The sequence below is a fragment of the Lissotriton helveticus genome, chromosome 9 (assembly GCF_964261635.1).
Source record: "Lissotriton helveticus chromosome 9, aLisHel1.1, whole genome shotgun sequence".
Taxonomy (NCBI): domain Eukaryota; kingdom Metazoa; phylum Chordata; class Amphibia; order Caudata; family Salamandridae; genus Lissotriton; species Lissotriton helveticus.
The window spans coordinates 185,030,751-185,054,273 of NC_136070.1; the positions used below are offsets into that span (position 1 = coordinate 185,030,751).

The following is a 23,523-nucleotide window of genomic DNA, read 5'->3' on the forward strand; positions in this document are numbered from 1 at the left end:
GCCCTGGTCTCACCGATGCCGCTGGATGACCGCCACCGAGCCGCTGACTGCACCGTGACCTGAGGGCACCACACGCCGCACTGCTTCACACTACAACCTCGATGCCGGTCACACCGCCGCGGTCGGGCAGAACTGTGGGATTTGTTGATCTACACCACCGTGGTAGCCCAGGAAGGAGCTATCCACTTCAAGGAACTATTTCCCAAGTATATTTATGATTATTTATATTTCTGAATACCTGTATGTTGATTTTTATTGTTTTGGTCTTGTTTTACACAGATAAATATTGCATATTTTCTAAAGCTGGTGTGATGTCCTTTTGTAGTGTTTTCACTGTATTACTGTTTGTTATGTGCAAACGCTTTACACACTGCCTCTGAGATAAGGTTAACTGCTCGTGCCAAGCTACCAAGCAGGGAGAGCTGGGGTTATTTTGGAAATGCCTTATCCTGACTAGGAAGAAGAGTCCTTACTTGGACAGTCTAACAACCTTCCAACAAGAGACCACCATTTCTAACAGTGCCCCTCAGCCCTGCCCGGCATAATCTAATTGTTCCAATGTGATCTGCATATGGTGATATTATCTCAAGTAGGTTGATGCATAATATTTGCTTTTGATGGGCTTTGCTATTGTTTATATTTGTGTTACGTTTGCGATACATTTATTGTGATCATATCTTACTCAAAACAATAAAAATATATATATAACTAATACACATTTAACTGGCTAAACATGGAGGGCTCAAAATGGTTTTTATACTATGGCTTTTTTTTCTTTTTCACGCCCCCCTACTCCATTTGAAGGTGCTTGCATCAGCATTCTCAAACAAAATCGACAGCACCGTCTCTGTGGTTTGCAGTTGGAAAGTACAGTCTGTAAGTTTTTCACTCTTGCAGCTGTAGAACAGTAGGAAAAATCCAGTGAATCGTCATAGAAAAAGATGTCTGTGGTTACGAATAGTGAAATCTCGTGCATGACGGGTTGGAGCGCCGAGATGCCTCCGGGTAGTCGTGCTCTATACAAGTACCTCTACATTTACATTTACATTTACATGAAAACAAATTTTGGCAGTACTCATCTACGAATGGGACCATTCAAACGTTGATTTTAATGTAGAAATAAATTATATATAAGGCTCCCTGTTTTCCGTTTTTACTTATTTTACACATAAACACAGACAGAAAATCATTTATTTTCTTGTCTGTATTTATTTTTAAATGTGGATAAAAATGGAAATTCAGTGCTTTCTGAGTGATTCTAGATACACTTTGCCATGACTGCCAGGCCAATACCTGTGTGGATGGATAGGTAACGGGGTTAAAAAAACTAAAGGAAAGAGGCTTAAACAGCAGTAGATGTGCACAAAGCTGATACTGGAATGTGCATATTTTCATATATTTTCATATAAGTGCATTTATCTTCTGTGGGTGTTCATATCACTGAAAACTGGCAAGCATTCAAGCATGACTGCATATTTATTGGTTAAATAAATGTGGAAATATACCAGTTTCAGCTTTATGTTTTCATAAACCTCATAATAAATATGAATAAATATAGATAAAGTTGACCAAAAATAAATATGGATAAATACAGACGGAAATGTCAAAAAAATAAATACCATAAAACCGGAGCCCTAGTTATATATATATATATATAGTTATATATATATATATATATATATATATATATATATATATATATATATATATATATATATATATATAAATGTAAGGGTTTTTAAATGTATAAAAATATCTACAACTGCGATTGGTAAAGGTTATATATATATATATCTAGTTATATATATATATATATATATATAAATGTAAGGGTTTTTAAATGTATAAAAATATCTACAACTGCGATTGGTAAAGGTTTGTCAATAAACACGTGAAGATGATTTTAAGAATCACATTTGCTTTAAATTATTATTAATAGTGTTTGGATCCATTGATTAAATGCATTTTCAAACTTTGCGGCTAATGGACTTAATCCAAATAAAGTCTGCATTGATTGACTAGTTGCAGGGCTAATTGCTTTCAGCTGCTGTGTGAGCGAGAAGAAGCAAAATTAGCTTTTAGTTTCAGTTTTGGCAACGCAATGTATCCTTTAAACAATATGCTTGCTGCAGAGATCTGTATGCAAGCCAAGTGACCCAGTGCCAGCTGTGGCACTTTCATTCAGTACTGGCCTTTTAGCCAAAGTTGTCTCCATGGGAGATTTGTGTGATTATGAATCCATGCAGGTAAATCCAGAAGGAACTTAATGCATCAGACACAACACCGGACCACAAGCAGCTTTGACTATCAGAGTGACAGGTGCACCATGAACTCTCACTTCCATTACACACCTCGGGGGGCACCTTTAGGAACATCTAAAGCTTGAAAGGCCTTGAGCATCGGCCTTGAATAGGACTTAGGCATGATTGGCTTTCAACAGATACTGCCACAGACTCACTAAAGTACAGTCGTATCGTAGAATTGCCTGAAATCACACTTTCGCCCAATTTAATGGCACCTGTCATTTTAAAATGCTGAGTTGCCCCTGTCTGCAATCAAAACTTACAGACACACCAATGTTCACAGCAGGTGTAATGTTCTACTGAGAAATCTTACTGCACAGTTGAATATATTGTCTTACCTGGATAACGACAAAGTATGTTCTTCACTCTTTCTCTTCTTCATAACCCATTTAGCCAGATGTTTTTACTCCCCCCCCCCCCCCACTCCTACGTCCTGCAGCTTTCCCATATTTTGCTTGTGTGGTTGCTAAGAATGCCTGAACCTGAACTTTCCACAGCTTCAGCATAACTTTCACCGAAGTCCCTCAAAGATGACTCTTGGTGAAATATAGCACACCCTCATCAGGTTAGGGTTAAGTATTGATAGGTGGTACCCTTGAGAGATCACGTTGAACTCAACGAGGCAGAAGGGGTGATACTCGTATTCCCCGAAGATTGAAATGGACTCTGGTGCTGCTGGCCTAAGGAAAAATAGTAGACTATGAAGCGAGGATGAAAGGCAGCTGCGGACTGACCTGTCTATGAGGTTGCGTTACTCTTTGGTCTTACTCATCAGCTCCATCTCAAAGGTCTACCTTTCAGTCAAACACCTATTTTAAAAATTGTTTTCAGAAGCTTTTGGAAGAATGGACAAGTATGTTGCATGGAGTGCACCATGTACTCTGAAGGATATTTCTCTATGTTTTTTAACCTATTGAGGCTGAGAGTCTGCAAGCTGGCCAAATGAAGGGTGTGATCAGATGCCAGAAAAATCATTTTAATGCAGTGCTGATGACATTCTGTGTTTCTTAAGTCTTTGGCCATCCTAACTGTCTGGTTTTGCATTCATCCCAATATGTTCATGAGCTCTTTGGATGATAAACCTAAATGACTTTACAGTAGTCCCAGCTTGTCAAGACCAGTGATCAGGTCAATTCCACCCAGCGTCTTGTTTATTGGAGAATTAATATAAATAATTGGAAGGTGGTCCCTTCCACCGCTGTGAGAGGAGACAAAATTCAAGGTGACCTTTATGTTAAAACCTCTTTACTCTTTGCCTACACCGAATAAATGTGAGGAAATGAATGTCGTTTCTCTTCATTGTAAGATTAATTATTTTTTTACATGAACTTTACAGTATTCCTTCTTTTAAAAACACTTAAAGTAATACATTATAATATGTGAAACCTCGAATCAGGCTACACCATTTAAGTCTAAAGTGCCTTAAATATAAACAAACTAAATGGTCCTCATCCGAATGGGCATCAATGTATGAGAAGTGAACTTGTGAGATTCCGATCACAGAAAAACAACTGCACTAGCCAACTGAGCTATCTTATCGGTTTATGAAAAATTCCCTTGCTAGATATTACATTGTATCAGTACATAAATTGGTCGCCACAGAAACAATACAGCATACTGTTGGTAACAATACTACAATGTTGATTGCTTTCGAGTAAATGTTATGGTCATTGTATCCGTGGTCAAAAGATCACTTGAACTTCTAAACTGCAGATAAATGATGGAAGAAACTTGATTAGTACTATTAGTCGATGAATGCCCATATGGGATCCGAAGCAGTACTTAAGTTGGGATAGCTGTCAATGTGTTTACATGATGTATAGCTCTTCATGGGGAACACTCCACCACAGTGACATTGTAGCACTACACTAGTACAGGGTTTGTAAAAAAAAGTCCCTCCGAGAGCTAGAGTAACAAATCCTTCTCACCGCAGGGAAGGCCTGTTAAAGGTTGGCTTCTTTTTCGAGGCTTTCGCCTTTCTGACTTAACGTTAATATCCTGCTAAAGAGAGTGTGGGAAAGTGGTATTGGTAAAGAGGCTCTGCTTTGGTTCGCCTCTTTTTTGCAAGGCTAAACTTTTCAGGTTTCTCAAAAACCGCTCCACTCAAAAACGCGTGTGTTGTGCCAAGGAGTGCCTCACAGATCTTTCTCAAGTCCAACTCTCTTTAATATCTATGTCTGCCCCTTGGCAGATGTTATTGAACGTTTTTGCTTTACCATCATTTCGTATGCGGACGATGTGCAGTTGGTAATCACGCTCTCTCAAAAAAGTAACAACACTGCTTATCAGCTGCGATTGTGCCTTTTGGAAGTAGCCAACTGGATGGATAACAATTGCTTAAGGTTAAATGGTGAGATGACCAAGGTGCTGATCCTGGCTAATCAGCCTGATATTTGGTCCAGCGCATGGTGGCCTGCCAGTCCGGGTCCTTTACGGTCACCAAAACCAAAGTTACAAATCTTGGTATCTGGCTAGATCACAAGGTGTCATTCGTCAACCAAGTAAACTCCCTAGCTGGAAAATGCTTTTGGACTTTAAAAATCCTAAAGAAGATTCTGGGATTATCACCTATGTTAGTCCGGAAAAATGTTATTCAAGCTCTGGTTACTTCACGGTTGGACTATTAAAATGCCCTATACCTTGGCCTTTCACAATCACAACTCAACAGATTAAAAAGCATTCAAAATTCTGCAGCGCGTTTGTTGCTGAAACTTCCCAGATGTGCTTCCATTGGGATTGACCTGAGCAAATTGCACTGGCTCCCTATCAAAAAGAGATTTGACTTTAAAGCTCTTTATTATGCTATAAGGCATTATCTAATATTGGGCCGTGCTATCTTTAATCTCTGATTAAACCTTATGTTCAAGTTAGGAATTTAAGATCATCCGATGCCAGGTTAGCTGTTGTTCCAAAATTCTAAAAAGTTAGAATTGGAGGCAGCCCTGTTAGTTATCTGGATCCTAAGATCTGGAATTCCCTGCCTTACAAAAAGCCTCCTTTAGGAAGCAGTTAAAACTTGGTTCTTTACCTCAGGTTATTAACCCCTCACATGCGCAGTGCTTGCTGGGGCAGAGTTTTAGCACTGGGACACTTCAATGAAGTAGCCATGCGCTCTACAAATCTGCTTTTTTTATTATTATCATTATTACTGAGTCAACTCATGTTTAAGCATCTTCTGAAAATCTGGTAAAACGTTTTTTTTTACCTGTTTTACTCTACTCACATTACTAATAAATGGTATGCAGGTCTTGAATGTAACTTAATCCCTGATGTGACTGTCAACATCCTGACATATAGCAGAAACAAATTCACATTGTGTAGGAAATAACGTAGCAGTGCACGCCTGTATTCAGTTGCCTGCTCTACAAACTGCTCAATCACGTGATGACAAGTCTTTCTTGCCATTTCTGTGGCATAAATAATCAATTCAAACCAGATTCAAAAACTTTACCCGGGGGTACATTTTCAACACATTTCCTTGGTGATTAATTGAGAGGGCAAATGGCCCTGTAAATAATGAACTAATCAGCATTCCATAGCTGGAGCCACAATGGGGACATGTATGACTACGCAGCACGACTGTCGCTCGCACCCTGAGTCACAGCACAGCCCGCGGCGCGGTGCCGCGCGCGGCCACGTCAGTCCTGCTTGCCATTCTACTGCAACCCGCCGCGACTGACAGTTGGGGATATACTCCCACGGCTTTACAGATTTATGGCTTTTCTGAATTAATTATTCATAACTCGCAGCATATCAAAGCGCAACATTTTATACACTAATAAGGAAAATAATTCCATGGAGATTAGCATGATGATGGAGTGTTACTAAAATGAAGTATCTTTTTCTGACACTCTCGGTTTAAAACTTGACAGCTGATTTTTCAGAAGGCAGTCTAGTAAGGAAATATTTCTCTCTTGTAGGCAATTACTGCAAATTTTTCTGAAGGGCTCTGAGTCCGAATTATAAATTGAGAGAGGCAATCTTCGCACCTACACCAAACCTTTTACCTTGAAATGCATGCTCAGGCACGCCTCGTCTACCTAAAATGTTTAGCTGTATATAAAATTTTGAAATGCCAATTTTACATAAAGTATCCATGGATCTAATGTTGTAAATGTAAATGTCATGGTACTTATAGAGCACACTGTCACCAGACGGTGTCACCTATTCGGCTTCCTGGCGCTGATACTCATAAGGCTGTGGAACCCCTCCTGGCTTTCCCTGTGAAGTGTCCACTCCTGGGCACCCCCAGGGTGAAGCCAGGCATCCTTAGCGCTGTTGGGGCCGGTGTGGAGGCTAAGCAAGCTATTGCCCAGAGTTGCAGCGTGGGGCCCGTGATTAGAATAGGCACCGAGGCGAGATTTAACAGGTCCGAGGAAATTGAGCCCGAGACCCTGCTGAAGCGGGAATCGAACCTTGGTCCCTGGCCAGAACTCTGCATCAGGGTCTGCCGCTCTAACCATTGAGCCACACTCCTCCACTGTTTGGACGCTTTGTTTTCTAGGCTATGAGTAAGGAAAATCCATAATTGTTATAATGGGTCTTTGTTCACACAGAGGTCTCGTGCTTGCAGCAATCACGTTTGGGAACTGCAATTATGTCCTGACAGAAAGAGAAAGATGGAAAAAAAATCAAACAAAAGACTATGGGGTAAAATATAGAACATTTAACGTTTTAGTGGCACACACACATTTTGCACCAGTGCTACCACAATTGCTTTGTCGTAGACATGGTACAGTTTACTCGCATTTCAGTTAATTTTACATTTAAACCTTTGTAAACTTCTGTCCTGACTGTTGCCATTCTTCAGAAGAAAATATTTCTTACAGTTGATGTTGCTTACAAGATGTTTATATATCACTGTATAAATATCACACATTGTATGGTGTGCGTCACTAGAAGAGACACCTCATATAGGATGTACAGCGAGTAGCATGAATGCTCCGTTCTGAACATGACTTTGTAGCTAATTCCGAGTTTGGTGGTGCACTGGTGGCGGTGCGGCAACCGCCGCCGCACCGGTGGTCCAACTGCCGTATTATAACTGTGGCGGTTGGACCACCACTGGACCGCAGCATACGCCGGGAATCTGTGATCCCTCTGCCATGGCAGGGTGGTCTGAGGCAGCAATATACAGGTGGTACCGCTGTGCTACCATCAAGCGTATTACGAGTTTCCTCACCACCACAGTTTTCATGGTGGTGAGCCCGCTATGAAAAGTGTGACAGTGAGGAAACTAAGGAGTCCCTACAGGGCTTCCTTTTGCCTGAGGGCCTTTGGGTGCATGCAGGGGGCTCATGGTGTGCCCGCTGTCTCTATGCACCCCCTGTCCTGCACAGCATGGAATGCACAATCCATGCCAGGCAGGAACGTGCTTTGGCATTCTCATGGTGGTGCCTTTCTACGGCTCACCTCCTGGAACTGTCAAAGCACTGCCCGCCAGACCAGGAGAAAACTCGTAATCTCGTGGGTGGACGGATTTGGCTGGGTGGCAGCGGGGCACTGACGTGAAGGCCCGCTGTCACACTGCCAAAGTCGTAATCAGGCCTTTTGTCACAGCAGTGGGAAACAAACGTTGTTTCCAACTGCTGTGATACCATGAGGGGGAAGCTTGCTTCCTCTGTGTTTTATGACTCAACTAGGCCTCCAGAGACCCGGGAAAAGCAGCAGAAAGGCAGCCAGCAGTCCCCACGCCTTCTCCTGCCTCCCTCCGTCTCCACAGACCTGAGGAGGCGGGAGAATGTGGATGGTGCTCTGCCTCTGCCAATCACAACCTTACCCTATCAATGCACTAAAGGCGACAGAATAATTTCAAAGCTACGCTGATACAGCCTTGAGACAGCCTTTTAGCGTGGTACCTGTGTTGCCCTCTGATCCATGGAGAGCAGAATGCACTCCTTCAATGGGGAGGGAGGGAACTGGGAATAGATCATTAGAGTAGGTGGCCGGACACCAGGTATTATTTCCTCATATTTGAGGGGAGGAGTGGAGAGAGACTTGTCTGGAGGGGAAGGCATCTCAGCTGTTTTTGGTTTTAGCTTTTTAATTTGGGTGGGAGTGTAAATGATGCAGGGGATGGTGGGAGTGCATATTAAGACCCCAGGTGCTACTTAGTTTAACTCCATCAATGCTACAGCAATTCTCCCTCAGCGCTGGATCTCATTGATTCCCTTTGTTCATGACGAGCAGAGCTCGTCATGAGCACACGAGCAGTGTACTGCATGACGAGCTGAGCTCGTCATGAGCATGGAAGGGGTTAAGGTTAGAGAGGGGTGCAATGTTGAGGATGGTGAGGGATGGCAGGTATTTCATCTTTTTAAATTTGGGTGGGGTAGGTGAGGGATGAGAGGGGTTGGAGGTGGGTGGCAGCACAGCACATGTAAGGTGGAGCTGAGATGGTATATCATGTCTGTCTGCCATGTCTGACTCCTCTATCCTTATGCATAACATTAAATAGAAGATGGGGAAATTGTGAATAGAGGCAATATATTTCACCTGGGGGTTCTGAGTGATATCACCGACAAGCTGAGCTTCACTCTCATTTTCTATCTGATGTCACTCAGAACGCCTAGGTGAAAAGCATCTCTATTATTGACAGTTCCCAATTAAACATTCTATGTCCCTCTTAAGGGTGGTTGCACTCCCACATTTACTACAGTCGCTCAGTAATGCATTATGGTCGATGTCAGTTTACTCACATTTCATTCCATTTTGCAGTCATGCAAGGATCTTGTGGCATGTTTCCTGTTTTTTGCAATTATTTGTTTGATTTTTCTCGATACAATCTTGTGTGGCCTTCTGTATTGGAAATGTTTTGGGGAGACGTTTTCCCTTATACAATGCAGACCAGATTACAGCAATTTGATTTATTTGGCCTCACTCAAATACTTAACTGACCAATTACAACGGGTGCAAAACTCTGCCACAAGTCTTATTATGAATACACCTAGAAGAGCGAGCACACTTCTCAGTTTTATGTCAACTACACTGGCTATCTATAAACAAATAGTTATTTTAAGGCCTTGGTGTTAGGATACAGAGCACCTTATCAGCAATTTTCCTGAGTTTCTTGCAAAAGAATTAGCGTGGTGTATGCTTAGGTTCCAGTGTTCAGCATCATGCGGTGTTTGCCAGGACCAGAAAGGTCAAGGACCTTTCTGTCGCCACATCTTATTAAAGTCGAATTCATTAGAATGTTGTTGCTCTGTGCTTCTACCAGCTATTAGAAGCCCGAAGCACTCCAATGTCTTCAATGGAGTGCTCAACATTCCAATGTTCTAATATGCTATAATAACTAAAAAGGTGGCAAGGTTAAACAATTTTTTTTCTAGGATCACAAAATTTGGTCAAGTTGGGAAGCTGGTATTTATTCCAGGTTTTCTGTTTTCACATTGTGTAAATCTGCTACAGGATGAGTATGTCTTTTTCTCTCCTATTTTCTAGCAGTTAGTTAGCTTTTAATTCTTGGTCAATAGGTGGCAGGCAGAAGGCACATGAAAGCTTGGCCCATATTGGGTTCGAGGGTCCAAGATGGGTCAGCTCTTGTCTTTCCCGGCACCTAGAAAAGAACAACTTCCTAGACGATTATCAGTTTGGATTCCGCCCTGCCCACGGCACCGAAACAGCGGTCTTGACAGCCATGGAGGACCTTCGCATGCGTGCAGACAGGGGCCAGCCAGTAGCTCTGATACTGCTGGACCTGTCTGCCGCATTCGATACGGTCAACCATGGAACGCTGCTGCGGAGGCTAGGTGAAGCAGGTGTGGTTGGCACAGCGTTGCTCTGGTTCCACTCCTACTTATGGGATCGGAAACAGGCTGTCTCCCTCCCCCCATTCCAATCCACCTTCGCACCGGTGCCTCAGGGAGTCCCCCAGGGCTCCTCCATCAGCCCCATTCTCTTTAACGTGTACCTCTTCCCGTTGATCACGTTGATTAAGTCGTTTGGGATCAAAACAATCAACTACGCTGATGATACGCAGCTCATACTCTCTTGGGAAGGAGAAGATTCCATTCCTTTAACTACCTTCCATGACTGTTTAAGAGAGACGGCTGGGTGGCTCCACAGAAATTCCCTCCAATTCAATTCCTCTAAAACAGAGGTCCTGTTTTGTGCTGGCACACATCTACCCCGCCAGCTTCCGAGTGATTTCTGGCCTCCAGAGACTAGAGACAAACCTCTGCCAGTCTCCTCGGTCCGTAACCTGGGAGCCATGCTCAATAACAAGCTGAGTATGGAAACCCAGGTAACAAAAACTGTGGGGATCTGCACAGCCCTGCTACGTTCCCTGCGCAAAATTATGCCACTCCTCCCCGCACAAGCCCGGGCATCGATAGTCAGGTGTACAATACTCAGTCGCCTTGACTATTGTAATGCCCTGCTCCTTGAGTCCCCAGTCACGCTGCTGGACCGACTTCAAAGAATTCAATCTGCCGCCGCCAAGCTGGCTCTCGGTTGGACAAGAAGGTCCTCGGCCACAGCAGCCATGGTCGAGCTACATTGGCTTCCTTTAAAGCAGCGGGTGGCTTTCAAGTCCCTCTGCATTGTCTTCAAGGCTCTGCATGGACTTGGGCCTAGACCCCTGCAAGCCTTGTTTCTGTGGTACACTCCCACCAGAGACCTACGATCGTCCTCAGCCTGTTTGGTAAAGGTGCCCAGATTCAACAAAGCCAGAACCGGGGGCAGATCCTTCAGGGTCGCAGCGGCCAAGTTATGGAACAGCCTACCCATTGACATACGCCAGATCTCACAACTTCTTCCATTCAGGAAACGCATCAAGACCTGGCTTTTCCCCTAATCCTCCACCCACCTGTTAGCTACTCCGGTCTATCCTCAGCAGAACATTCACCAGCGCCAGGAAGCCTGCAAGGTATCAGCTGCGCTTTATAAATATTTAAAATAAATTTAAAATAAAAATAACAAGAGGATCTTGAGCGGAGCCCCTGCCATGGCGGTACATCAAGTACGAGCCTTGCTCGAGCCTTTACGGGCTCGCCCACCTCTACCTTAGCATGGTCTGTGCTTGCTGCTCTGGCTGGACAAAATATCCAGCCCTACAGACCTTAGTTTGTGCTGCTTGTTGTAGGAGGTGGGCAACCTCCCTCATGTTTGAGGACCTGAATTTTTCATCATTGTACTCAGAGCGATAGAGACAGACAGACAGAGGAATACAAGACAAGGAAAGAGGAATAAAGAGACAGCAAAACAGTGACAAAGGGAAGGATGCGGCAATGAAAACAACACACAGAAGTGATATAAAGGGACAAGGAGTGTAGGGTGGTGGAAGAAAGAGGCATGAGGCAGATTCAAAACTAGGTAGCGGTGGTACAGGCAGTACCCCACATTTGGTAGCCCTGGCCGTGGGATCCTGAGAAAGACTTTCTGCCCCTGCACTTTTTGTTTTCACTAATTAGGAGCTGCTCACTTGCCATTGTAAAGTGCTATCTCAGAGATGTAGGAACGACTTCTTTTTTAATGTGCAACAGATTTGTTTTACAATTTCCTGCTCTCTGCAAGGGGTGCTACACCTTAAGAAAACCCAAAGCATAAAAACATTCCCTAGATATCCTCATAGTGCAACAATGCAGCCTCATCAACATTCACTAACAGCTCATGTCTACGCACCAGATCATTTATGCACACTGGCTCATACCTGCATAGATTCATTTATGTGCTCTATCTCACGCATATACACTTAGCTCATATACACATGGCTAATCATGTATGCGACTAAGCTCATGAATGATCACTTGCTCATGTCTGCACACCAGATGATTTATGCAAACTCACTCATAGCTGCATAGACTTGTTTATGTGCTCTATCTCACGCATATACACTTAGCTCATATACACATGGGTAATCATGTATGCGACTAAGCTCATGAATGATCACTTGCTCATGTCTGCACACCAGATGATTTATGCAAACTCGCTCATAGCTGCATAGACTTGTTTATGTGCTCTATCTCCCGCATATACACTTAGCTCATATACACATGGGTAATCATGTATGCGACTAAGCTCATGAATGATCACTTGCTCATGTCTGCACACCAGATGATTTATGCAAACTCACTCATAGCTGCATAGACTTGTTTATGTGCTCTAGCTCACGCATATACACTTAGCTCATATACACATGGGTAATCATGTATGCGACTAAGCTCATGAATGCTCACTTGCTCATGTCTGCACGCCAGATGGTTTATGCACATTTGCGCATAGCTGCAAAGACTCATTTATGTGCTTTAGCTCCTGCATGCACACTTAGCTAAGTCACGCATAAGTGCTCATGTATATGACTCAGCTCATGAATGCTCACATGCTCATGTCTGCACACCAGATTGTGGATGCACACCAGCTCCTGTATTTGCAGTTAGCTCATGTATGCACACTAGCTCATCATACCTGCATAGATTCTATTATGTGCTCTAGTTCACGCATGCACACTTAGCTCATATCCGCATAGGTGCTCATGTATGCGACTCAGCTCATGAATGCTTACATGCTCATGTCTGCACACCAGATGATTTATGCAAACTCGCTCATACCTGCATAGACTCATTTATGTGCTTCAGCTCACACATGCACACTTAGCTAATGCACGCATAAGTACTAATATATACGACTCATCTCATGAATGCTCACTTGCTCATTTCAGCACATCAGATCGTGTATGTACACCAGTTCATGTATGCACACTAGAGCATCATACCTGCATAAATTCATTTATGTGCTTTAGAAAACGCATGCACACTTAGCTCATATACACATAGGTGGTTATGTCTGCGAATCAGATCATGTATACTCACTTGCTCAGGTCTGCACACCACATCCCAGATGAGCACCATTCATGTATGCGCACACATGTCGTGCATGTGCACAGAAGCTATGTTTCCTCATGCTAAGTTTGGCTGTCTAGCCATAATCATGCTCTCTCATTAAACGTTTGCATGGTGCCAGGAACATCGCTGAACGTGCACTTTTAGAAATATATAACACATAAGCCATATAGGGACATAACACAACATTTTCTGCTTGTTAAACACGCCTCCTTCGAACATAGGCTTTACAGTGCACTACTACTGATCTCTGTTTCAATGGAAAGCTGCCTCTACCTTTCATCTGCACAAAGTCCAGCTGGTGGATGGACTGCAGGAGAGGCGCGCTGTCCAGATTCAGATCAAAGTCGGTGGTCATTCTGGGCGTGAGGGTCCCTTTGCCCCACTGATCTTCTGTTAGGTGCACCCGCCGGATGAGGGCATCTGATATCTGATGGCAGAAAAGCATTCAGTCTCAGAGATCACACTTGACGGATAGATGCTTCCAACATCATATGGTGCTGCAATTGTTACACATATAGAGGAGCAGCACTGAAGCAAAGAGATCACACCACCAAAGAAAATCATAGCATATACGTCACTTTTTCCATAGTACTTAACCTAGGTACTTCCCAGCCTGTATGCACTTTCGATATTTTATAAAATACTGGCCAAGATCCCAGAAAAATGCAAGCCAGTATGCGAACTATGGTTTAATGCGTTCACCATCACCAACTTGCCCCAAACCCCCACCTTGATCAAGAGACAAAAGATTAAATAATTAAGAATGAATGCTCCCCAACTTTATGTGCGAATTTAGTTTATTTTCCTGAATAAAGTATGCTCTTAGTGTAATGCCTCACAGCAACATTTATAAATACACGTTTTGTGTAAAAAAAAATATTTCTTTGTTTAATAAAATAGGATACACAAAAGAATGGCAAAATGCCACAAATAAACTTTACATTTCCACAACGCTAAGGGTTAGACTTTTTTTCACTAACCCCTACACTGGACCGACTCCCAAAAACTGTCAGGCATGTCATTCTTTACATACATTCCAACCAAGTTTGCCAAACACGTGTTGAGTCTTGTTTCTTGTGGTAGATGTTGGCCACAGTTTATTTTGCATTCCATGTATGAAATACTTTTTGCATTACATTACCGCAGTCATAACTCGAATATGACGAGGCCATAAATCAGCGTCATAACCCATTTTTGACAAGCTATTCAGTGCATTTAGCAGTCATAAATAATTTTGACAAGCTCGTAAATCACGTCACAAGCTAACTCACAACGGCTGACAGGTCATAAATTATTTCTGAAATATCACAATCACTTGCCTTACCTGCGACATCTCTTAGTTTGTTTAGGCAATCATATATGCTGTTTTATGGGGTCATAAAGTTCCCTGTCGGTTTTCACACCGATTATGTGAGGGGGTAGCCTCTCCATGGAGTTAGGCCCCGACTTGCTACCTTGTTTGTCAATTTTGTGCCCTGCCATCGGGCTGGTCTGGGCTGCGAGTGCCGTCTCTGCTTGTTCCCCCCTTCCAGCCTACTCACCCTGCCGTAAGGTATCCCCAGGAGAGCGGCCTTCTTCCTGCACACCGCCCAGCAGGTGTGCCTCCTTACCAACAAATGTACCCCTTCTTATCCTCCTTACATTTCGTCCAGCACTGCGATAATGCTGTTGCTCGGTGTGGATGGGGTGGGTCTTTAAAGTGGATCTGCACGCCGCCCCCAGCTTCCAAAAGTAACCTGTGCTGGCGCAGTGATGTGCTTATAACCCCCCATTGTCCCCCTCTGGTATGTGGCGGCGTCCCCCCATTGGGGAATTCAAAACATCAAGAAAAATACTGTATAAAGAGGGTCAAGGGGATATTTACCGACCTAGCATCCCATAACCCCTTCAAATAACCAAACCACAAAAAGGAGGATGCCCGGTCAAGGAGGTGTGTGCTGTAGTACAGAAAGCTAAGGTAAGAGAAAGCGACATACTATGTGTGAAGAGTCATATCTGGCTGAGAAATTCCCATCTGACCACCCTTATTTTGGCAGGGTATCGTCATGTGGGAGTTGTAGTATGATCTCAATATCACCCAGACCATCAAAAGACGGTACGGATATGGATCTTCAAGAAACTCTAGCCAAGATAATGCTCGAAGAGTGGAAAAATGAGGTGCAGTGCTTAAGTGAAAGTGATGATTAAAATTGACTAACTAGACAAAAAGTATGTTTATTAGAGATTGTCTAGGTGTCAAGGTTAAAACCACACCCTGTAGTGGAAATTAATAACTACAAAGTGGCGGTGTGCAGAGTGGTCGACAAGTTTCAGCCTATTGGATGAATTATCCGGCTTTCTTCAGGGCCCGATGGTGAAATTAGCTACTGCAAAATTACACGGTGAAGTGAAATGAACAATAATACTTTACAGTACAGAAGTCTCAGAGGACCTTGGAGCCCCAATGTATCCTTGAGATATACGTATTTCTGTTCCTGTTGATAAAAAACAATAACAATTCACAACAAACATATATAGCCACTCAGAACAAAGAAACTGTACACACAACACACAGGCGTCAGTTATACCCAGCGCCAGATAAAGAGTATTAAATCTCTTTCACAGAGAGGTATTAGCCTCCACTGAGATACTCACCCAGCTCTGTGTGGGAGAAGACCTCACCTCACCCGGCAACCTACTCGGGAAATTGAGGCCCCGCTCTAATATGCAAAAGAACAATAAGGACACACATTAGATCAAAGCTTTGTGTCCCGCTCAATGGCACTGCATAAAAAACCTGGTTCACAGAGTGCTAGACCCCACACCATCAGAACCATGACCAACTAACACAGGGTCAGCATAGTGTCCCAATTATTAATGTTGTTGTTGGAAGCAATGTAAAAAGAAGAAGAAAAATAATAATATTAATAATAAATAACAACCCAATTCTGCTCTTACTATTTACAAGAAGTGAAGCGGTAGGCAGGGGAGTAGATTTTGTAAGATACCTGGGAGAGCCTCAAAAGAGATGTCAGATAATGTTAAACTGAAGGAAAGACAGTTCCTTCTCTATAGACATCTCAAACCTGCCCAACAATAGCCCCTGAATGGCTCACCTGTCCGTCGGTACCCCTCTCAGTCATCCAAGAGGAAGTGGAGGTACCGACCGGACAGTCATAGGTGTATTTATACTGTCGTTGATTGGACTAATCGCCTGTTAGGACGACCAATTAGTGTCTAAGGAGGCGCATTACCGTTCGCGCATGTGTGGCAGACACTACTCTCTGCGCCGTAGTGCGCGTGTATTAAATGGCACCAGTGACGATGTGCTTCAAAAGAAGGGGCCGCACATGCGCAAAGGAACAGCGCTGCGGTTGTACTGCTACGCGCATGGGCAGTGCGTGTGTGTCCGGTAGCAACTACCAAGTGCGATTACAAAAGGGAACCGCACATGCGCCGACGATCTCCGCGTCTATTCCAGTACGCACATGAGCAGTGTGCGCTCGCGTTTGTTCGGGATAATAAGCGCTGGATATTCATCCGCGCATGGGCAATGGCGATTTCTCGCCTATGTTGTTTAAACAGTATATTTGCTCTCTAAATAGAAAGCTAAATTACTACACATAAAAGCGGCAGTGGAATAATGTATTCTCCTGTGTGGAAGTCAAAAAAGGAGAAATGATTATTAGTATAACAAGATCCTCTAAAAATCATAGCCAGCAAGGTGTAGACAGGTATGCTTACTATCATCAGGTTGATTGCTCTTGGAGATAAAGGAAAGACAAACTATAAAGCCGAGGAAGAGTAGCAAATTGGCACAGCTATACAAAGGCTAATAGTTATTGTATTAATGATCAAAAGAAGGTGCATACCCTGAGATTGTGGGTTTAGGAGGTACAACTATATGTAAATGGCTGAAGCAGTATAATACAGTTTAGAGGGAAACCCAGGGGATAGCATTGTTCAATCCTTGTGTATCACATTAAAGTTTATAAATCCACTTCTGTTCTTTCAAGAATAGAAATTTAGAAACATCGCTGATGTGTGGTGGAACAATCGGATGTTCTAAGATTACCCACCGCAAATCCTCAGCCTTATGTTTCATAGAAAGGAAGTGGTTGGTAAGGCACGTGGACTGTTTCTGGCGTCTAATGGTGCTCTTATGTTCGCTGATTCGAACTTTCATTTTGCGAGTAGTGTGACCAACATACTTGAGTGAACACGGACAAGTTATCAAGTATATCACACCTTCAGTGTTGCAATTTGTGTGTTTCTTGAGCAACCACGGTCTTGTAGTGCCTATGTCAACTTGGTCTGTCTTGTAAGTTTGTGGACATGCGTTGCAGGATCCACAAGGGAAATGCCCTCGCACTATCTCTATCTTTCCCAGCGATGGCAAACTTGAGAGTGAACTCTATAAGAAACCTATGTCAAGAAACTCATTACTTGTATTCAACAGTCATCATCCTCGGTCTCTGCGCGAGAATTTACCTGTGGGACAGTTTCTGCGAGTGCGTAGAAATTGCTCATCTCGACCACTTTTTGAGAAACATGCTGTACAACTATCCATACAACTTCAGGAGAGAAAATATCCTAAGTTGCTTGTAAAAAGGCATGGAAACGAGCCTCCAGTAATAATCGTGAGGCCCTCTTGGAGAAAAAATCTGAAAAACCACCACTAGAGAGGCTCACCTTTGTTAGTACCTTCAGTAGCCTCTCAAATAAAATCCAGAAAATTGTCAGTAGGCACTGGAATATTTTGAATGTGGCACAAACTGGAGTGCCTCTACCTCTGTTTTCGTTCAAAAGAGCACCAAACCTACGCGATTCCTTGGTACACACAAGGCCGAGACTACAGACCACAGACACCACAAATACACTGTGGAATCTTCCACCCGTGCGAGGGCATTTCCCTTGTGGATCCTGCAACGCATGTCCACAAACTTACAAGACAGACCAAGTTGACATAGGCACTACAAGACTGTGATACACAAGGATTGAACGATGCTATCCCCTGGGTTTCCCTCTAAACTGTATTATACTGCTTCAGACATTTACATATAGTTGTACCTCCTAAACCCACGATCTCAGGGTATGCACCTTCTTTTGATCATTAATACTATAACTATTAGCCTTTGTATAGCTGTGCCAATTTGCTACTCTTCCTCGGCTTTATAGTTTGTAGGCGTATTTATAGAGCGCACTGATACTCAGGAGTGTCCTGGCGCTGTACTCATACCGCCAGGGAACCCATCCTGGCTTTTCCCTGTGAAATGTCCACTCCTGGGCATCCCCGGGGTGCAACCAGGCATCCCCAGCGCTGTAGGGGGCCGTTGTGGAGACTAAGCAAGCTATTGCCCAGAGTTGCAGCGTGGGACTCGTGCTCAGAGTAGGCACCGAGGCGAGAAATCAGGTCCGAGGAATTATGAGCCCAAGAACCGCCGAGATCACCGAGATCAGCCGAGGCGGGATTTGAACCCTGGTCCCGGGCCAGGCCTCTACACCAGGGACTGCCGCTCTAAGCAGTGAGCCACACTTCTCCACTCCACTTGTCTTTCCTTTATCTCCAAGAGCAATCAACCTGATGATAGTAAGCATACCCGTCTACACCTTGCTGGCTATGATTTTTAGAGGATCTTGTTATACTAATAATCATTTCTCCTTTTTTGACTTCCACACAGGAGAATACATTATTCCACTGCCGCTTTTATGTGTAGTAATTTAGCTTTCTATTTAGAGAGCAAATATACTGTTTAAACAACATAGGCAAGAAATCGCCATTGCCCATGCGCGGATGAATATCCAGCGCTTATTATCCCGAACAAACGCGAGCGCACACTGCTCATGTGCGTACTGGAATAGACGCGGAGATCGTCGGCGCATGTGCGGTTCCCTTTTGTAATCGCACTTGGTGGTTGCTACCGGACACACACGCACTGCCCATGCGCGTAGCAGTACAACCGCAGCGCTGTTCCTTGGCGCATGTGCGGCCCCTTCTTTTGAAGCACATCGTCACTGGTGCCATTTAATACACGCGCACTACGGCGCAGAGAGTAGTGTCTGCCACACATGCGCGAACGGTAATGCGCCTCCTTAGACACTAATTGGTCGTCCTAACAGGCGATTAGTCCAATCAACGACAGTATAAATACACCTATGACTGTCCGGTCGGTACCTCCACTTCCTCTTGGATGACTGAGAGGGGTACCGACGGACAGGTGAGCCATTCAGGGGCTATTGTTGGGCTGGTTTGAGCTGTCTATAGAAAAGGAACTGTCTTTCCTTCAGTTTAACATTATCTGACATCTCTTTTGAGGCTCTCCCAGGTATCTTACAAAATCTACTCCCCTGCCTACCGCTTCACTTCTTGTAAATAGTAAGAGCAGAATTGGGTTGTTATTTATTATTAATATTATTATTTTTCTTCTTCTTTTTACATTGCTTCCAACAACAACATTAATAATTGGGACACTATGCTGACCCTGTGTTAGTTGGTCATGGTTCTGATGGTGTGGGGTCTAGCACTCTGTGAACCAGGTTTTTTATGCAGTGCCATTGAGCGGGACACAAAGCTTTGATCTAATGTGTGTCCTTATTGTTCTTTTGCATATTAGAGCGGGCCTCAATTTCCTGAGTAGATTGCCGGGTGAGGTGAGGTCTTCTCCCACACAGAGCTGGGTGAGTATCTCAGTGGAGGCTAATACCTCTCTGTGAAAGAGATTTAATACTCTTTATCTGGCGCTGGGTATAACTGACGCCTGTGTGTTGTGTGTACAGTTTCTTTGTTCTGTGTGGCTATATATGTTTGTTGTGAATTGTTATTGTTTTTTATCAACAGGAACAGAAATACGTATATCTCAAGGATACATTGGGGCTCCAAGGTCCTCTGAGACTTCTGTACTGTAAAGTATTATTGTTTATTTCACTTCACCGTGTAATTTGCAGTAGCTAATTTCACCATCGGGTCCTGAAGAAAGCCGGATAATTCATCCAATAAGCTGAAACTTGTCGACCACTCTGCACAGCGCCACTTTGTAGTTATTAATTTCCACTACAGGGCGTGGTTTTAACCTTGACACCTAGACAATCTCTAATAAACATACTTTTTGTCTAGTTAGTCAATTTTAATCATCACTTTCACTTAAGCACTGCACCTCATTTTTCCACTCTTCGAGCATTATCTTGGCTAGAGTTTCTTGAAGATCCATATCCGTACCGTCTTCTGATGGTCTGGGTGATATTGAGATCATACTACAACTCCCACATAACGATACTCCGCCAAAATAAGGGTGGTCAGATGGAAATTTCTCAGCCAGATATGACTCTTCACACATAGTATGTCGCTTTCTCTTACCTTAGCTTTCTGTACTACAGCACACACCTCCTTGACCGGGCATCCTCCTTTTTGTGGTTTGAATTCAAAACATCACCTGGCCACCTATTGGCCAATTATTTTCGTGTTTACTTTGGCACGCACTCTTGACTGGGGAGGGGGAGTGAGGAGACTTCCCCCTTGTTGGGCATGCTGAGGCGGCCCAAACTGGCTTTTTCAGGTCTCTGGTGGTCATTATGGCACCAGCCCCTGAGGCCCCCTGTGGGGGCGGGCTCTGCTAAAAGCTGTTGTGTAATGCTTTTGCTGAGCACACTCCTTTGTAAAAAAAACATTGTACCTCTAGTACCAAAAGCAGTATTTAGGCAGGTTGCACTTATACATTGAGAAGGATGGTTATTGTGTTTTAGCTTTATGAAGGCAGACAGAAGGTTACACACTGTCCAACATTCTTACTTTTGTCCATTTGAATTGTCTCCTTTCTCCTTGCTCAGGGAGAAAGGGTAATCACATGCAAGAGAAAGTTTAACACAACCTTCTGAGAGCTGTTAACCAACAGAAAGTTTAACACAGCCTTCTGAGAGCTCTTATCCAATAGAAAGCTTAACACAGCCTTGTAAGAGCTCTTAACAAATAGAATGCTTAACACAGCCTTCTGAGAGCTCTTAACCAATAGAAAGCTTAACACAGCTTTCTGAGAGCTCTTAACCAACAGATGGTTTACAGGATCTTTAAGGGATTTTCTAACGTACTCATATAAATAAGTTAAGGCCCTGATCATGAGGTGGCAGTAAGTTGCACAGAGATCGTAATTCTGAGTGATGCAATTATTAACATACCTCTTGCAATTCTCCCCTAGTGAATTGTGGCAGGTCAAGCATGCAAAACAGTTACCTGGTACAAAAGAGTGGTAAATTCTAATACATACAATTCGGTACGCACACACCAAATCCACCAGTAATTCCCCATTTTTGTGGAACATTTCGAAATATGATGCATTTAGCATGCCCCATGGTGTCAGTATTTATTGGATTGTTTTTAATACCACATCTTATACCGCCCCCTTCTAATCCTTGGCCTAAGTGGAATAAGACCACCAGCTATTTCCTGCTATTGTGGTTTTCCTAGGTTTGTATCAAAGACTCAGCCTTTAAAGAAGACAATGTGGGCCCAATTTAAGAAGCATTCCCACCCTGCCGATTTTCTTGGAATACTGGTCGAGAAACACAAATCTATTGGTGGCTTCTTGGGAGCAGGTGACCCAGTGTATCCTGTATGTATTTTCTTGTTTTGCATGTATGGTATATAATAGGACGTAACATGCGGATTTCCATACGACTAATAGGAATTAACAAAAACCCTGTTGCCACTGAATCATTAAGAAGTTGGAACTTGTGGTTTGTGTCCTGTCAAATTTATCAAGCTTTCAATTCCTCTGCCAGAACACAATGATAGTGGATGAAGTCCAAATTGTAGCATCTTTCCCCTCATGTCATGTACAATACCCAATGCTTCTTTCAATACTCTTCTGAATGGTTTACTGTGTACTTTTACTTGATTGTGCAGAATGTGTACAGATTTCTACAAGAAGATGGATTACTTCTAGGTTTGAAAAGCCAGGCTAAAAACAGTATCACCAACACTCAGATGGGCCATGCTGAAGTTGTGTACACAGTTGACATTCAGAAGCATCTCCTGGCCATCTGCTCCTCAGGTTTTGCAGTTTGGTGTGAGACTTTGATTAAAAAGACACAGAAGAGAATACTGTCTGGTCATAAAAAGGATGTAATAGGTTGGCATAAAATCAATCATATCTCGGATCAGACGATGATGTCTAGGGAGAGGCTTCATAACAAGAACTTGGAAGAGCACCTATCAGACCAGGAACTCGTCTTTCTTATTGATTTCCAGCAAAACTATGGACCCCAACTCCAAACACAAGATGGACTGTGCCGTGACCTACACAAACCTTACAGTGAAGTTTGTCAGGGAATCCTGGTAGTTTCAAGTTTGGGCATGTCAGAGCAGCATGGCTACAGGAACGAGTTGGGTTCTTGCATATCTATTGGCTTTTGCAAAGCAGCAGCAAAGTACAGGTCAGATTCTTGTTTAATGAAGACTTCGAAGGAAGTTCATAAGATGATATGAATGGCACCAGACCCGGTTCTAGCGGGTGGGCCGGGTGGGCCAGGCCCACCCAAACAGGAGCCTTGGCCCTCGCAGTGAGGGCTTGAAGGCAGGTCCGCAAGGGTGTCTCTGTGTGTGTGTGCGCGTCCGGGCTGAGACAGCGATTATCACAGCCGCACCCGAGTACTTCACATGTCTTTAAAAGACCATTTACATAATTAACAAGGCTTTGTTTAGTTTTTCACCCCTTCATTTTCACGTGGCGAAAGGTGACACATCCTTTCTTTGACTTGGGTAACCTTTGCCTACTGTTCTGCTGCGTGGATATTTCTTTTTCTATGCAGCGCAGGAGAAAATAAGTTTGGTTATTCCTATTCACCTTTCCTGACCCCTGCAGCTGCTTACCACATCAGGCTGCCTGTGACACACAGTTTAACCAATGAAGTAGTAGGTAAGAGAATGTGTTACTATTTGTTTTTCTTTGAAAAATCTGCACAGGCCCAGCACCACACATACTTCATGTGCACTTCATGTAAACAGTTTTTATCATTATCATGGCTGATGCAGGACAACAATTAGACACTACAAAATGCCCAGATAACGCTGGTGATTAATGATCATGCTGGAGAGCAATCATTTGTCTGTTAGTAGTTTTTTTTTTTTTTTTAATTTTTATTTTGTAATATGCAAGTGAATCGGAAAGGGGGAAGGGGAATAGAGCAAGAGGATCAAGAAAAGAGGAAAGGAAGAACAGGCGACAGGTCGCCACAAATCCCCACACAGGGGGAGCAAAAAATTGGGGAGGGGAAGCGTTCGCAAAGGAAGGGGCAGTAGAACTCCAAAGTCCACTACAAGATGACAGCAGCCAGGCAAAGCAACAGGGTTCGGGCCGGAAGTCCGCCCATCACAGTGTTCAGATCATTCCTGGTGCTCCAACCGT

The 23,523-nt window shown here is 43.5% G+C and overlaps 1 protein-coding gene across 2 annotated transcripts in view; it reads right to left on the bottom strand.

Annotated features, from left to right (window-relative positions):
• Positions 1 to 23,523, bottom strand: part of TRIM9 (tripartite motif containing 9) — a 459,144-nt gene that overhangs the window by 149,473 nt on the left and 286,148 nt on the right. For both annotated transcript variants that reach the window (XM_078659735.1, XM_078659734.1), the window contains exon 5: positions 13,421 to 13,574. In XM_078659735.1, the coding sequence (XP_078515861.1) occupies positions 13,421 to 13,574 (154 nt within the window). The remainder of the gene's footprint in view (positions 1 to 13,420; positions 13,575 to 23,523) is intronic.